General features: G+C 45.4%; 1 protein-coding gene across 1 annotated transcript in view; it reads left to right on the forward strand.

The window, feature by feature from the left end:
* The first annotated feature begins 6,102 nt into the window (after positions 1 to 6,102).
* B4GALNT3 (beta-1,4-N-acetyl-galactosaminyltransferase 3) overlaps positions 6,103 to 16,149 on the forward strand; it is a 58,618-nt gene continuing 48,571 nt past the window's right edge. The window contains exon 1 of the mRNA XM_033057030.2: positions 6,103 to 6,174. Coding sequence (XP_032912921.1) covers positions 6,114 to 6,174 — 61 coding nt within the window. The 5' untranslated portion in view covers positions 6,103 to 6,113. The remainder of the gene's footprint in view (positions 6,175 to 16,149) is intronic.

Genomic DNA, 16,149 nt, shown 5'->3' on the forward strand with positions numbered 1-16,149 from the left:
CAAAACAAATGGGGACCTTCATGCCAAGAACTTTTAAAGAACCAAGTGCTTCTTCCACTGACAACTACCCTTTAAAATGTCAACAAAGCTTTACTGGCATTTTTAAAAAGGTTTCCTGGGAGGAGTTCCACTATCTTAATTATTCTTTTTTTTTTTTTTCCTACAGTTTCGGGGTAGAAATCAAGAAATAGCCTTTACTCCAAAGATTGACCAGCTTTTTTACTAACTGAACTCAGTAATGTATGAGTTATAATGTATGACTGTATTATTTCAATACAGCTAATGCCAGGTTATGAGTGTAGGAGCACAGAATCTGAAGGATTTGCAAAATGTCTGCTTCTAAGATTAGAGACACTATACTACAGGATTAAAGGTTAGAACTGGACAAATGTTCTTAGGTGAGCCAAGATACTGAAATATCTCTTGCATAACTAGGAGAATGAGGAGCAGGGGAAGCCTTGTTGTGTAGCTCCTTTTAAGTAAGGAAGGAGTGCCTACTTTTCAGAAGGAATGTTGAGACATTGGTTAAGGCATAGAACCACAGATGATTCAGAGGAAGAGAAAAAGTTGTGCAAGAGTTCATTTTGTCTTGCATAAAGAAGACTGATTAATATGTGTCTCTTGAAGACAAGAAAAAAACATCCTACCAAGAGTCTCTCTATCCTAGCAGGGCAATGCTGAGCAACAACAAGTAGCCTGAACCTGAAGTTAATTTAGGAAGGCATATATTTTCAACATGGAGGTTGTGCTTTCCCCCTTGTTGTACAAACTAGGTGTGGAGGTAGCAAACTCTCCATCTCTATCTTCAAATCAAAAAATTATTTCACCTCTGGAGAAGGTAGCTTGTTTTAATAAGTTACTGGGCCTGACCCATTAGAAGTTAATGAAATATAATGACATGAGCTAACAGGAAATCATTTAGTGGTTCTCTGTGGCTTCAAACCTGTGATGTATTTATATGCAGTACTTGGAGCTTTTTAGTTTTCATGCAGTTGCTTTAATTATAGGGACATACTGTGTCAGCTAACCCTGCGCAGCAAGGTTACACAAGGTAAAACAAAATGAAACCAAAATTTTAAAAAAACTCTTGTGATCTTCCTCCATCACAATCTGCAGCAATTCCCAAGTGAATTGATTGTGACTGCACTCAGGCAGATCAACAGTTCTCACAAGTGTTGGAATAGAAGTCTTAACAGTCTAAACAGTAAAATAGTATATGCTTGTATGCAGTGCCTATATTTAAATTGCTTGTGTAAATAGAATTATCACTTTAGAAAACATATACATTTTACCACTGTGGATAGACCCTCTGGAATGGAAATGTTTCTGTGTAGGCCAGGAATTCTTTGATAAGCAGATAGTATTTTTGAGACTAGCTGGGAGCAGCATACCCCAGCTGCTGTGTACTTTTTTTCTGGTGGATCTGTTCATACTCATGCAAAGTGATGTTCTTCAGACTTTTAATTAACTCTCACAAACACATTTAATTTTATGTTCTAGAATGTGTTTGTATTTGCTCAAAATCCTAATAAAGGTGTCCTATTTGTCCCATTCAAATAATGTATTATAGATATTTTAAGAGCTTTCTTTCTAATTTTTCTGTAATATTTTGCTGTTCTTTTTTCCAGTTGCTTTAAATTGTGAGAAAATAACTCCTTCACTCCTTGAAGAGTATTCCTTAAATGCACAAGTCTAACTTTAGAAGTATACACGTTTTTTAGCCTGCAGACTGGGGTTCTGCACCAAAATATTCTTGGACACAGTATAGAAAGTGTGAGTGGTGGGAGCTGCAGCAATTCCCTTTGACTGCTGTCTTCATAAGGTTTTAGACTAAATGAGCAAAGTTTGGATTCTTAGGTTGCATCAGAAGTTAAGAACTTTCTGTCTAAAGTAAGTATCAGAGGTAAGCAAGATTTTAACCCACTGGCAGGAAAGATTTCTGCTAAGACTGAAGTATTTGAGAAGAGTGTGGTGGACTTCTGCTAAGACTGAAGTATTTGAGAAGAGTGTGGTGGACTTCTGGTATTTCCCATTTAGCACCAAGTGAACTGTTGGAGAAAGAACATCTTTGAATGTAGAGTGGCTGCTCTGCAAGTAAGCTCCAGAAATACAGCTTGAAAAACAGAGTGCTCAATAGGCTTGACTGTTCACTTACACTGACTGAATTGCATATTTTAAGAATTGCGATGCTGTTGGACCGGGGACAGATGTGTAAATACCGATTTTTTGGGTTTATTCAGAAAACCCAGAAGGGCTTTTAGCACTGAAGTGCTTCAATGTTAAAGCAAGACAATTGTTAACTACACAAGAATGAAGGGATTCACTCTTGGAATGGGTTTGATTTCAATAAAAAGCTCAGGATTTACTCCATGTCTGCGATGTGCCAAATGTTCCTGTATCGATTCAGAGATCAAATTGCTTTTCTTTTGCTGTAAACATTTGTCTCAGTATGGTGTCACTTCTAAACCATGCACTACAAGTGTTTTTCCTCTTCAGTCCTAGCTTGGGTGGACAGATGTCTACAGGGAATGCTGCTCATCTTTCTGTGCTGTAATGTCTCTGATAATGACTATGATGCATCTTTGGGACTTGTTGAAAAGTAAGGGTGATAAGCACAGTCACTTAAAATATACACCATGTATTATTATGATTAATAATAAGACAGGGGAAGAAATAAATTATGCAAGACTAGATTGAAAACATGGATTTCCCAAATTATCCAAAACATATGTTCATCTTTCATTATGGTAAGTAGTTAAAGCCTGCAAAGTCTCTTGAAAGTTCTCAGCTTAAAGTATAAGAAAACCTTTTTCAGAAAGTGCAAGTGTTGCTCTGGATATCAAGAGATTGTTCTGATGTGCAGGAAGTAATTTAGGTCAACTCCTAGGACAGGACCTGCAATCACAAGGTACTCCTGGAGGTACTGCATGAAGTTCATGGGAAAATGTGTCCTCTTGCCAGTTGAAAAGGAAAGGCAACAATTTCTGTCTAACTTTACCTGGACAGTGAGGGCTTGAGAGCTATAGAAGGAGTTATGCAGTGAAAAGACAGAATAATGAGGCTTTCCACCCAGGCAGCCAGGTTGTAGGACAGCAATGGGATTGTGATCCTGTCAGTCAAAGTCATGGCTGTGTGTGCAGCAAAAGGAAGTCAAAAACCCCAACCCAGGCCACACCATACAAACACTGGCAGTGTAACTGGATTGGTAAAATATGACCATGTCAACAGAGCCCCTTGCATCAGCACCACTTAATGGGAGGTCCTTCTGCTGATACGTTGTTAATTGAGGGGCCACAGTGATTCCCTTACAGTGACGTTCAACTGCAGCACTGACAAGGATTTTTCTGGGATTGCATCACCAGTAATGCCTTTGAGAGCCCAACCAAATCCTGAGGAGCTGAAAAGAGAAAGAATGGGGAGTTGTGTCTTCAGAAACTGCTTATTCCTCTTAGGACGACTTCTGCCTTTCAGCTGTTTCTATGAAGAATGTTGGGATGAAGTCATTGTTGGTGCTTCAGAGCACAGCTGAGGTCAGCAAGAGGGTGGTGAAGCCAAGGGACAGGTACAGTTAGGTGTCTTTGGTGTGGAACTTGCAATTAGTGTTAAAAAGTACACAAGAAGAAAGAAGGGAAGGAGTAAGTGGCAGATAATTGAACCTTTGGGGAGCCTGCAGAGAAACATGTTGGCGTGGAGCTAAAAGTGATTTGCAGAAAAGAAACAGTTGTTGGATAACTAAAAGCACAAACATAACAAGAAGAGGCAGAGATGTTCAGGGATGGATCTAGGGAGGGGTGAGCCAGGAGGAATGAGAGGTGCACATTAAGTGCTGCACTTGTATCAAAGGCTGCTTTTATCATGAGGAAGCATAGCCAAAATAGAAAACAAACAGCAGCTCCAACAAAGCCAAAAAATACTCCAGTTGGCTCCTCTGGCAGAGTCAGTTTGTTTGAAGTGGGTACTCAGGGTAGGCTGGGAGAGACGTGTCTGAAGCCAGCAGCAATGTCCGATATTCAAGGTCCATCAGCAGGCAGCAGTGTCAGCTCCCTGTCTGAACCACGTCCACACACCACAGGCCCTTTTCCTGCAGCACCACCTCCAACTCTCCTGCTGTCCTCTCCCTGAGGAGCTGACCCCAGCAAGTGCACACAGTGAGGATGACAGAGGTGGAGGTCTGGACAGGCACTCATGGGACCTGGTAAGACTGCTGGTAGACTTGAGATAAAAACAACTAGGTGAGGTGGTGTTAAACATCACTGCCAGAATCTTATTCCTGGACATCTGTTCTTTCTGCAATGAGTAAAAATTGGTCCAAAATAAGTTGTTTCAAGTACAGTGCAGAGCTATTCAAGTCTATGACTTCATTTTTTTTATTACACATTCAAATGAATTTTGTTCTTTAATACTATTCTGTTGTGATTATATTATAACAGACAGGATAGTACTATGCCATAGTTATTTCCATAAGCTTTTTCTCCAGAGACAAGAGCTTTTCTGTGTCACAGCAGAGTTCTGTCCGGAAAAAGTTGGTTTCTTTATTTGTTGACAATGCTACTGTTAACCTCCACTTTCACTTTTCCCTTCCCTCCATTTTAGTATAATGCTCACTAGAGAAAAATGTGAGATTCATTTTAATATGCAACACAGTACAGTTGTTATTTTTCAAGCATAAGGTTGTTCATTGAAGAAATGCAGACAACTTTCTGGTAAGAATACATCATTCAATTCTCATTCTTTAAATGGTAAACAAAGTTTGATTTAGATCTGTATTTATTACACACTTTTCTTGGTATTTTCTGTCTTTTTTTGGAACAAATACAGGAACTTGGTTTATTTCTGTCCTTCTGGATAAACCTCAAATCAACACACCAGAAAGAACTCTTAACAGTGCTTCCATGAGAATGCTGCCTTGTAAAGACGGAACTGCACAGTTTCTCTTTTTTAGTTGTGGGTGCTGGTGCTGCCTGGCTATTGGCAGCTCTTTCTGTTTACACTGGAGGGATTATCCCCCATTATTCCAGGATGATGGATGTTCATCTGTGGCCTCAAAGGGGGTAGGAAGGAGGAACACAAGCATTGCATCCTCCACAGCTGCACAATGGACCTTATCCCAGGGAGCTGGGGACTCACTACTGTTCTGTGTCCCTCAATGTCATTTAAAAAGTTTTTGGCACATTTTTAAAGCTAAAGAACAGCAAACATCCTTTTGTACAGTCTGACACTTAAGAAGGCTGCTTCTAAACAGGAGCCTCAAGAAAAAAAAGAGTGTACCACCATTTCATTAAAAACTGGCTTCAGTCTGGGAGTTTCTGTTCATGGTTCCACACAACACAGGAGCTGCATCTGTGCAGGAGCGGAGCTGTGAAGGACAACAGATGCCAGCAACGACCTAACACCCACATCACACATTTTCAGAAAGGGGTAACTCTGGAGTAGCTCCCTAGCTGGATACACGATCTACAGCCCAGGAGTTATCTCCCATTTTCCTTCACCGAGGAGGAATCCAGTTTGCAGCCTCTCAGACATCTTGGTGCGTGTGAATGAAACCAAGAGCGTGGGAAGGACTCTGAGAAGCCCAAAGTGTGCTTGAGCCATATACTGAAGCAGCAGTTTCACCTAGGGAAAGTTTTGGTCTAATTATAAGCCTCTGGCATCCTCCGGCTGAGGGGTCTGACGATGTAACATCTCAGCTGCTTCACAAAGCAGGTTTGGAGGCTTCACCAGCCCTCGCCGAGCAACGCGCTTCTAGGTCCGTACACACCTGTTGCACCGGGTGCAAGACACTTTAAAATGCATTCAGCTGCGTGTAGTAACAGCGTAAATTTGAATCATCCCCTCTCCTTCCCCTTCCTTCCCACCAGAGGAGTTATCGTCTCCCGTCCCTGCAGCGGGGAGATGCACCGCTCTTGCCGCTGTCCTGGAGAGCGGCTGCGAGCGGGGTTTGGAGCTGCAGCCAGCACTGAGGCTGTGCTCAGGACGGGGGCGGAGGTAGGTGCGGGGAGCGGGGTTTGGAGCTCCATGCCGCGCAGGGGCGGAGGTAGGTGCGGGGAGCGGGGTTTGGAGCTCCATGCCGCGCAGGGGCGGAGGTAGGTGCGGGGAGCGGGGGTCGGAGCTCCATGCCGCGCAGGGGCGGAGGTGGGAGCGGGGTTTGGAGCTCCATGCCGCGCAGGGGCGGAGGTAGGTGCGGGGAGCGGGGCCGGAGCTGCCCGGGAGGGCGGGGGCCGCCCGCACCTGGGCCCGCCCCGCGGAGCCGAGGGTGGAACGGCGGCGGCGGTGTCGGCATGTCCGGGGGCAGCGGGCACGGCGGCGCGTCCCGGAGCGGCAGCAGCCCGTCCCGGGCCGGCAGGAGCCCGCAGCCCTGAGCGGCGCCATGCGGGGCCGGCTGCTGGCGCGGCTGCGGCGCCGGAGGCAGCTGCGGCTGCTGCTGGCCCTGGGCGCGCTGGCCCTGGGGCTCTGGGCCGCTTACCTGGAGCTGGTGGCCGTGGCCGGCGGCGGGGCTGCCCCGGAGCACAGTGAGTGACCCCGGGGGATCGCGGAGGGAGGAAAAGGCCGTGTGTGCTCGGGGCAGCTCGCACCCCGCCATCCTCGGCAGCCGAGCCGTGCTCGCTTTCCAGGCTGGGCTCGGAGCGCGGCTTTCCCCCGGCAGGGAGCGAGCGCTGCGGGTTCCCTTTCCTGCCTTTGGCCTGCCGGCTCTCCCTCCCCTCTCTGCCGGGAGATCTCACCGTGCTGGAAGGCAGAGCCGCGGCTTTGGGATGTTTCTCGTTCCTGGTGCGAGCCTGGAAGGCGGCAGAGATGCTTTGAACGCGGCTTTGATGCGGGAAGTGTATGCAGAGCAGCAGGGAATGCGCACCCTGGAGAGGCGTAGCGGGCTCGCTTTGTGCAAACTTTCGGGAGTACGGCAGGGCTCAGGCTAAGTGCAAGGAACTGCGCTTTTTGTTGTTTTTTTTTTTTTTTCCTCTGAAGTAGAGGAAAATTCTGTCAGTGTGGTGTGCCTTTTTACGCTTCTCTTTTTTGAGTTGCGGAAGAGTTTCGAAGGGCTCACGGTTTTGTAAAAGGCGGTGATGCTGCTGCTGGTTTTTAAACTGTATCAGTACTTGGTACTGATCTAACTTGAAAGTATGTTTTCAACTAACTGCGTGTTAGTGTTCAACTATCGCTACTTTCTGGTATACTGGTCCTTTCATTACATGTTATAAACCTCCTAATTTTTACTCCTACGAGTCAGGCTTGGTTTCAGTCTTAAAACTTTGGACTGTAACTGTGCAAAGGAGCACCACGAATGTCTACTCTCCCAAAGTCCATTACAGGACTTCAGCTTGTACATTTGTTCTCTATTGTATGTGATATTAGGGCTAAAACCACATATTTATTGTTCCAGCAGTGTAACAGGTCTGATTTCTTTGGCTAGGATGAATCCTCTAGTAATAATCCTCTTTTTGTGCCTGGTGAAATGAGAAGATGAGTTGTTCTACAAATCTACTTTGCATTACACCTTTCATGCAATCTCACTGTGCCTTTTACTTTGGCAAAACCCCACCAAAAATGCTTAGAGAAGATTTGTGCAGGTGGGCAGAGGGCTTGTGTAGAAGCAAGGGAGAAAATAAGTGAGAAGTATTTAAAAAAAGAGGAGAGAGGGGCCGAGTCAGGTGTTTGGAGCTGTACAGCTGATGCTCCTTTCACTGCCAGCAGGGAGAAGGAGGGGATGGGAGAAATGTCCCCATGGGGAGAGAGGGGACAGAAGAGATGTGCAAGAGAAAACAACTTTCTTAGTGAATTGGGTTCTTCCTCTTTGATTTAAGACAAGATTATTTTTACATCTCTGTTACGAAAGTCTTTCTGTTTCAAGAAAACTGGTAACAGTGAGATGACTACAGTTACCACCAAGACAGAACACAAACAAAATAATCGCATTCTATTAAAATTCACTTAGATAAAATTCCAGGTTTTCCCAAATCCACCAGAGATGTTGCTGTTCATTGCAAACAGAAGGTATTTAAATGCTGCTGGAAAGGGTGGGAAGGTAAAATCCTCAGGCAGGCAGTTCCTCACAGCATCACAGGGGGCTGTGGTCACACTGGGCACTTGGTGTCATGTTTTTTGGCCTTGTAGCCAAAATCCTGAAACCTGCTAACAGGAGGAAGGTTAATCTGTGACCTTCCCCACCCTTCCTCTTGCCCTACTACCTCTAAAAGCCTGTTTTGTTTTAAGAGAAATTAGAAATCTGAGCAGAAGACAAATAGCATTTGTTTTCTTTTGGCTGTTACAAGTAAGCAATATTTCTTTGGGGACAGGGATGGCTGTGTTTTGTGACTCCATGTGGTGACTCTTTCCAGGTTCCTGAGAAGCTGGTGTAGAGGGGAGTGACACTGCAAACAATTACTATTTTCACTTTGTTTCTGCATTGTTTTTTGTTGCATGTGCCAGGTGGGAACTCTATTGTAAGTTACTCTTGGGACCAACCAAGAGGTGCTACCTCAATTTAGCTGATGCAACAGCCTCCCCAGTTATTAATGATAAAATACAGAAGCTCTTTATTGAGAAATTTTCTAGGCAAAAGGCTATTAGACCAGAAAGATGAAAAGCTTCTGGGCTTGAAAGATCTACAGGAGATTGCTGTCTGTATCTCCTGTGATGCAGTTTCTTCTTGCCTCCCTAAAAGGCGTTGTAGTACAGGCTATGTATGGAAAGCCAAATATGTTTTTCTCTTTCCAGAGAAGTGATTCCTCCTCTTGCAATGCTTTAAGGACTCAGAAAATATTGCTTTTCCTCTCAGCCATGCATGGGATGGAGCACAAGCCCCTCTGATGCCCCTATACCATCCTTGCTCTCAAGTCAATGTCTCAGAGCAACTCTTCAGGCATGGTAGATCCTCCTGAGCTTTATGCTCCTCTCCTCCTCTTACCCCCCAGCTTAGTGTGTGATGGAGACAGCAGATGTCAGATGCCATGGGGTGTGTGTTTGAGGGAGTGATGCTTTAAAATTGGGGCCTTGACTGTCACCTTTTGAGTATTTGAAGCTTTGCTGTGCAACAAAGTCAAGCATATCAAATAGTTTGGATCAAAGTGAGTAAGGAGTCTAGGAGAACATCCTGTAATCACCAGTATCCATTGGCATTCATGATGCTTCATCACCATGTGCTGGGAGAGTGTCTGGCATGAGGTAAACTCTGCTGTAATGTTATAGTCAAAGGCTGAGGGATCAGCCTGAGGTGCAGGACTCATGCTGGTGTACACCATGGCTTGGGATTTCTGTGTGCCAAAGTTGATCTGGAAAGTTGAGCTTTGAGTAGGAGGGTGTTTCTGTTGTGGGGTTTGCCTTTTTTTTTTTTTTTTTTAATTGAGCATGTTTGGCCGGTTTGCTGCCCAATAGGTGTTCACAGGAATCTTAAACATGTTTACAGCTGAGTGGGGAGGAGAAACAAGCAGGCTGCTGTGAGCTGGAGATGGGCACACTCTGCTTGCACGAAATGTGGCCTGTTGTCATCCAAAACAAGTTGTAACAGGCAGGACACTGCTTCCCTGCCAGGAAACCCAGGGAACTGGAGACAGTCTGTTTACTCCTGCTGCTGACAGGCACTAACCTCTCTGGAGTGGGCTCTCCACTAGGAATGTTTTCTTCATCTTTACGAGCTGCTGCACAGCACACTTTGCTCCTGCTAGTGATGGGGAAACTTTATTATTTCATGGATGAATGAAGTGTTGGGGAGGGAGAAAACAGAGGTCTGAAGAACAAGTTCTGCATCCTGCCTTTACCGCTGTAATGCAGTTGGCTTGGCAGCACTGGGGTGGAAGGGAGGACAGGGAGAAGTCTTTCCTCAGGGAAAGCCCTCGTTCCAAAATCCTGTCCCTTCCCAGAGCTGCTGCAGTGCTGTTTGGATGGAGAAGGTGGTGGGTCTGACAGCTCCTGCTCCCTCTGTTTTCCTCTTCTGTGCCTTTCTTGCCCACCTGTGCAGAAATGTATGACTGAGGGAGTGAGGCTGGTGTCAGTGGGCTGTGTTTGCAGGCAGGATGTGCAGCAATCCCCCTTTGCTCTGAAATCTCATGTCAACATAGTAAAAACACAGCCCCATCCCTGAAAAAACCTGGAGGTGAGGTCATTCCCAACCATTCCTGTGCAGAATCTTTTTTCTGCTGCAGAAACCATGGTATTTAGGCGTCTATAAATCATTTGCACTGATTTCTTTTATTGCAGGTCTGTGTGTCACACTGAGCCAGGCACAAGGAGGGTGCCTGCTAGCATAGTCCTGGGAGGTGAGGCTTGTAGGAACAAGGAGTTGGGGGCCCCTTTTTTAACCTGCCCTTCCCAACTGCTTCAACCTACCCCTGTTCCTCCACATTTTATTGTTGTGAGTAAATAACACTGGGAGTGTGTTATCTTCTTATCTTGGGTTGTGTTAGTGGTTTGTGTCTCACTTAGGTTTTCAGACTGCTGCTTTTCTGATTTGGGAGTGCACACTCCTACTGTCTGAAGTGGAAAATAGGAGAGGTTCAGAAGAAACCAAATAAAGGAGTCCTTATGGCAAGACTTCCAGCTCTCCAGTATGTACATCTTCAGTATCCCTTTGCTTTCCCAGAACATCCAGGCCACTAAAAAGCACTGCAAGTTGCCTGAGTACTGATGTGAACGAACAGGTGCATGCGTTTGTATGAGAAAAGCATCTGCCAGAAAGGTGAAGTTGGACATTTAATGTAATGTATCAACTTGCTCCTCTTGCCTGCGTGCACAAGGAGGAGCACACCTACATCTGCAGGTTCATTCACATGCTCACAGGATGGCTTTTGCAATCCCTCCTCCCTTTTGCAAGCTCACCTGCCTGGGCACGCATGGTATCGTTCTCCTGCAGAGCCAATTGCCCCTGAGGTTCCTTAGTGCACGTGGAGAGAAGTGGGGCCATGTGGACTCCAGTGGTGTCTGAAGTATGTATTTCCCCTCTGTGCAAGCTGTTAACCCAGGTATCCCCCTCAAAGCACCCCATCCTGACTGGAAGGAATGTCTATACCGTGAAGCTTGCATGTCTGTGCATGGAAGGACATCCATGGTGTGTCTGTGCTTGGAAGGGCACTTGTGAGGCCTCTGCTCACAAGGATCCCTGGCAGGAGGCACCATTCCCAAAGCTCACAGGGATCCCTGGCAGGCAGCACCATTCCCAAAGCTCACAGGGATCCCTGGCAGGCAGCACCATTCCCAAAGCTCACAGGGATCCCTGGCAGGCAGCACCATTCCCAAAGCTCACAGGGATCCCTGGCAGGCAGCACCATTCCCAAAGCTCACAGGGATCCCTGGCAGGCAGCACCATTCCCAAGCACATTTTGGGCTGTAGGTGTGGGGCAGTGCAGCCTCCCTGGAAGCTGAGCAGCTCCCTGGGCATCCTGCTCTGGTGTGTGTAAGGAGAGCCAGCATCCCCAGCCCCACGTGCACAGCACAGACTGCTCTCACAGGCTCCAGGGGAGAATCCAGGGATACAGGGAGCCACAGGGATCCCCCTGTAACTTGGTTTGTCAGGTTCATTGACACAGCAGGTGAGGAAGCCCAGAGCTAATGCTGGCTTTGCAATGCTTGTCCTGGGCCAGTACATCCCTGCACTGCTGCTGGGCCATGTGCTGCAGGTCGTTTGTGAGCCTCGTGCTTTTTCACCACTTAACTTGAAGTCAGGTGGGTGTTTGTTTTCTTGGAACTTGGCTTCCAGTTTGTCTGGCCTCAGCAGATCCCCAAATAATTTGCCAAGATGACATGTTATCTTTATAAATAAGCTCTTGTGTCATCTCTTTGTGTACTCATGTTAACTCTAACAGATTTATCTAGTGGTGTGCCAAAACAGCATGTATTCCTGCACACACCTTCCTGTCAGGAGTTGGATTGGGATCACTTGGATCTCAGAGGGTTGTCCCACACCATGGGGGTGGCAGAGGAATGGTTCTGTCTTCTGGAGATGTGTTTCTGTGTGCTGCAGTAACAGAGATGCTCTGCCTTGATGGGAGAGAAAATGGACATCATCTCTCATCTGGTGGTTTGGAATGACTGACATCTGCAGGATGGAAAAAGGCAGGATGCTCTCCTGAGGACAGAGACTGCCTTGTAGGTCCTGGTAGTTGGGAATGGGATAATGATGGGGTTCTTCCTCCAGTGCTATACCTCAGGAATTTATGTTTTGTTGAGTTTCCCTTTCCTATTTGTTCTTGCTCTGCACTGATGTTGCTTCTTACAGTTACTTCCCAATTCCAATGCTTTTTTGAGGCTTGCAGTAATAGCTGAGAAGGACTTTCCTAAAAAGGAACTAAAATAGCTTATTTACATGTGGAGTGAGATTTCAGAAAGAGCCAGTTGTGAGTCTGGGCCTTGGATACTCACCCTTTTCATGATTTTAGAAATTCATAGCCTATGTATCATGAGCCAAGCCAAAGTACACTGGGATCTTGACTAGAGCTGCTCTGTAGTTCTCTTTTCTTAAGAAGTCTTTTCCATACCAAATTGCAAAGGCCTTGATGTTCCTGATCTGGGGAGAGCTCCTGATGCTTTAAGATGCTTAGATGGTCTGAGATTATGCTGCCATTAAGTTCTTCTAACACATCACAGAAAAAAAAAATTGTTGCCATAATAAATAATTTAAATCAACTACACAGAATAAAAATATTCATTATTGTTATACATTCATAATGTAGTCAGTCATTAAGATATTGAATCATTTCAGACAATCCAAAGCTTGTTGAGTGGACTTGAGTCCCCTTGAAGTATCATTGCCCCTCAAAAGATCACTAATTCTGCTTTTATAATTTCCTAAGGCATAGTTATTTCAGCATTTTCTGACTATTTCCCATTTGAGTTATCCTGGGATTTTTTGTGATGGGAAAAGAGGTCAATGTGGTTTTTTTCCCCAACTTCTAAAACAAGGGGATTAAGCTGTCAGAGATTACTTTACAGTGTAGGTTTGATACCCTTTCATGGCAAAATTGTCACATCTGGGGCTATTTTTCCTTTTCCATGGCACTGTTTTCCATCAGAGATACAAATGGAAAGTCCAGGCCTTTGCATCATCCATGGGGCTTTCCTTTCTTACTCCAGTGACTCGATGTTCATTTCTGACACTTCAAATATTCTTGGGTTGTTTGGTTTTTTTACCAGTTGGTAATTGACAACCAATGCTAGTCAGTGATGTAAAAACCCTGAATACAGATCAGTGGCTTGACTACAACAGGCATGTGTTATCTTTTTGACTTTTTTTCTCATGCTTTCTGAATTGTGAGCTTTAGGAACTAGTAACCTTACATGGCAGCCTGTGTTTCACTGAAATATGTAAATTCACACTCACTAAACAATACTTCATTGTCACATACTGTTGTATTCCATTTACCAGTAAAAGTATTTGATCTCTGTCATCACCTGATGACCACAGAATTGCCTAGTACAGCTCTCTTGGAAGGGGGATAATCTGCATTTATGATACGTCTATTTTTTTCCTGCCATTCTGAATAAATATTTCTGCCTTCCTTGAAGAGGCTATTTACTGATTTCCGTATCATTAGCGTGGACTTGGCCCATGTATTTGGAGTTGGCAACTCTGACAGCTTCCTCAGTGGTGCCACTCCTTTGAGCCTAGTGAAGATATCTGCAGCCCTTCTCGTAAATACTTCACTTCCTAAATTAGTTTTATTTATATTTCGTAATGCAATTTTCTGTAAAATTACACTAGTCATGTCTGGCTGCTATTAACCCCATATGAGCTGCAGAACAAAGTTTATAATGGGCTGAGAATATCCTGTCCAGACCACCCTGTATTAATAGCCTCCATTTACCTGCTGCAGCAGCTGCCACAGTCCATGTTTTGTTGTAAGCAGGCCAGCTGGGAGTGTTTTGTTTGTTTTCCATCAAAAATGCAAAATAAACCAACCCATCTGCCAAAACCAAGTTTTCCCATTGAACCTGACTGAACTATAATTTCCAGAGGTGTACCTTGGTAATAATTGTCTGCCTTACATAAGGAGTGAAGAGCAATTGCAAAGTGAGACTTGAAAACATCAATGTGTGCTTGTATCAGAGTAAATTCTGTAACTAGCAGTTATGCCCCATAGTCTGTACTCTCATACCAATGGGAGGGAGTAGTCAGTTGGATTTACATGGAAATTCAAAATATTATCCTAGCCAAGGGATTAAGAACTAAGGCATTATTAAGTTCTTTCTCAACTCATGTGTTGCTTCTTTTTCTTTTTAGGGGACAACAACAACAGTAAAAAAAAAGGCAGTGAGAAGGTTTGTTTTTAAATCTGGAGTAGAGCAAGGGTGAGCCTTGAAGAGGAAGGAAACACAGCCCTCTTTGGGCTCTGTGGGACTCCTGTGTTGTGCCAGCACAGTGGCCAGAGGGAGGCTGAGGCTCATCCCACCCTGCCTGAGCTGCTGCTGAACATCTGCAGGGAACTGCAGCACTGAGGGGGTCACAAAGGACTGCATTCCCCCTCCCTGTTCCCCAGAATATTGTAGGCACCATCTCATCCAGGAAATCTCAGCATGGGCTGAGGAGGAGGCTGGAGCCTCAAGCACCTGAGGGGAGGTGGAGGGCAGCCCAGGAGGCAGAATGGTGTGATCCCCAGGGAAGGGACCCTCCTCTCCAGCCTCCTTCTTGGTCACATCTTTCATGGCTCAGGCATCCCAGCTTCCCAAATAGCCATGCTTGGCCCTATGCACTGCCTGATGCTGTGAACCACCTTCTGTCCTGGGCCCTAGAGCTGCAGGGACCATGGCTGCTGACCCACAGCTCCCTGAGCTTTGAGGCCCTTGGGTTCCAGGGGTGCTCAGAACAGAGGTGTCCCACAGCAGCAAGGCAAGTGGTTGCCCACTTTTTTTTTTGTGGGAAGGCAGATAGGGACACAAAGGAAGAGGGGAGATGCCATCAGCCACATGGTAGTGATGTAAATATCTAAATTCATATGGATTCTAGAAAGATTTTCAGTGCTAAACACAGCCTGAACAGTGGTTTTTTGAAAAAGGTTTTGCCAAGTTGGTAATTGGTTTGTCTCCATGTGCTGGCTGGACCACCAGATGTAAGAACCTCAAGCCTCAGAAGTGGTTTGGTATTGACCATCATTCTCCTCCCTCCTCTCAGGAGAGGCAAAACCCTCTCTATACAGATGTTTAATTATTCAGGACCTAAGCAGTCAGCTTTGTGGGATGAGAAGCATGGCAGAGCTTCTTTCATGACCTTTTTTTGACCATTTGCCTTGGCTGCTCTGTCTCACAGTTCCCAGGGCCATTCCTGCTCCTGCTCTTTTTCAGCTGCTTCCTCAGTCAGGAAGAACTTTCTAAGTTACATGAGTTGAAGGACACTTGTACTGCTATGCAGGGAGCTTATTTATACTTGAAAAAGCTGTATTCTAATTCTGTCTCTGCTGTTTTGGTTACTGCTTCTTCAGGGAATTGTACACACTTTGTGACACCAGGGTTTGACAGAACTTAACCTTGGTGTGATGGGTGTTTTTCCTTTTCCATGGAATTACTGGCTGTAGCTGATGATCTGTATTTACTTGTTCATGTCGCTCACCTGCTCCAGTAGTGGAGCTAAGATTGTCAGCATTGAGCCTGAATTTAATTTGCTTTATCTGCCAATGCCTTTCTTCTGTTGCTAGTAGAACCTAGTGTGCAGCTAATAAAGCCTCCACCTGCCTTGTTCCTTCCCCCTCTCCCAGCCCTCATCTTCATCCCTGCTGCTGCTCTGAAGAAATGCTGATGTTGCTAGCACAGCTCTGCACTTGTGATTCCTTGGAACAAGCCACCCTTCCTTGCAGGTCTTTCCAGGCACATCTCACTGCTGCAGTGGGGAAGAGGCTCCTTCAAGTGTGCTGGTGGGGCAGGGGAAGGTGCACTCCCTCTAAACTCCTGCTGTACCCTGCCCCAGTCTGGCTAGTATTATTTCAGTTTGTCTGAACTGTCTGATTGCTGTCTGCATTCCATCAGCCCCAGCCATGCAGCCGATTTCCTTTGCTTTGCAAATTGTAATTGCTTTGCCAATTAACTCTGGGTCTTCCAGTACTCTTTCTTGAGGGCTTTTTCCCAAAACTCCATGCTTCCCAAAAAGGCATGACTAGTTGGGTTTTTTCCCTGTTTTTGTTTTTATTTTTATTATTTGTAAATTTTGTTTTCACCTTTTTCTTATAACTCTTTGTT

This window comes from Catharus ustulatus, chromosome 4 (assembly GCF_009819885.2).
Source record: "Catharus ustulatus isolate bCatUst1 chromosome 4, bCatUst1.pri.v2, whole genome shotgun sequence".
NCBI classification, from domain to species: domain Eukaryota; kingdom Metazoa; phylum Chordata; class Aves; order Passeriformes; family Turdidae; genus Catharus; species Catharus ustulatus.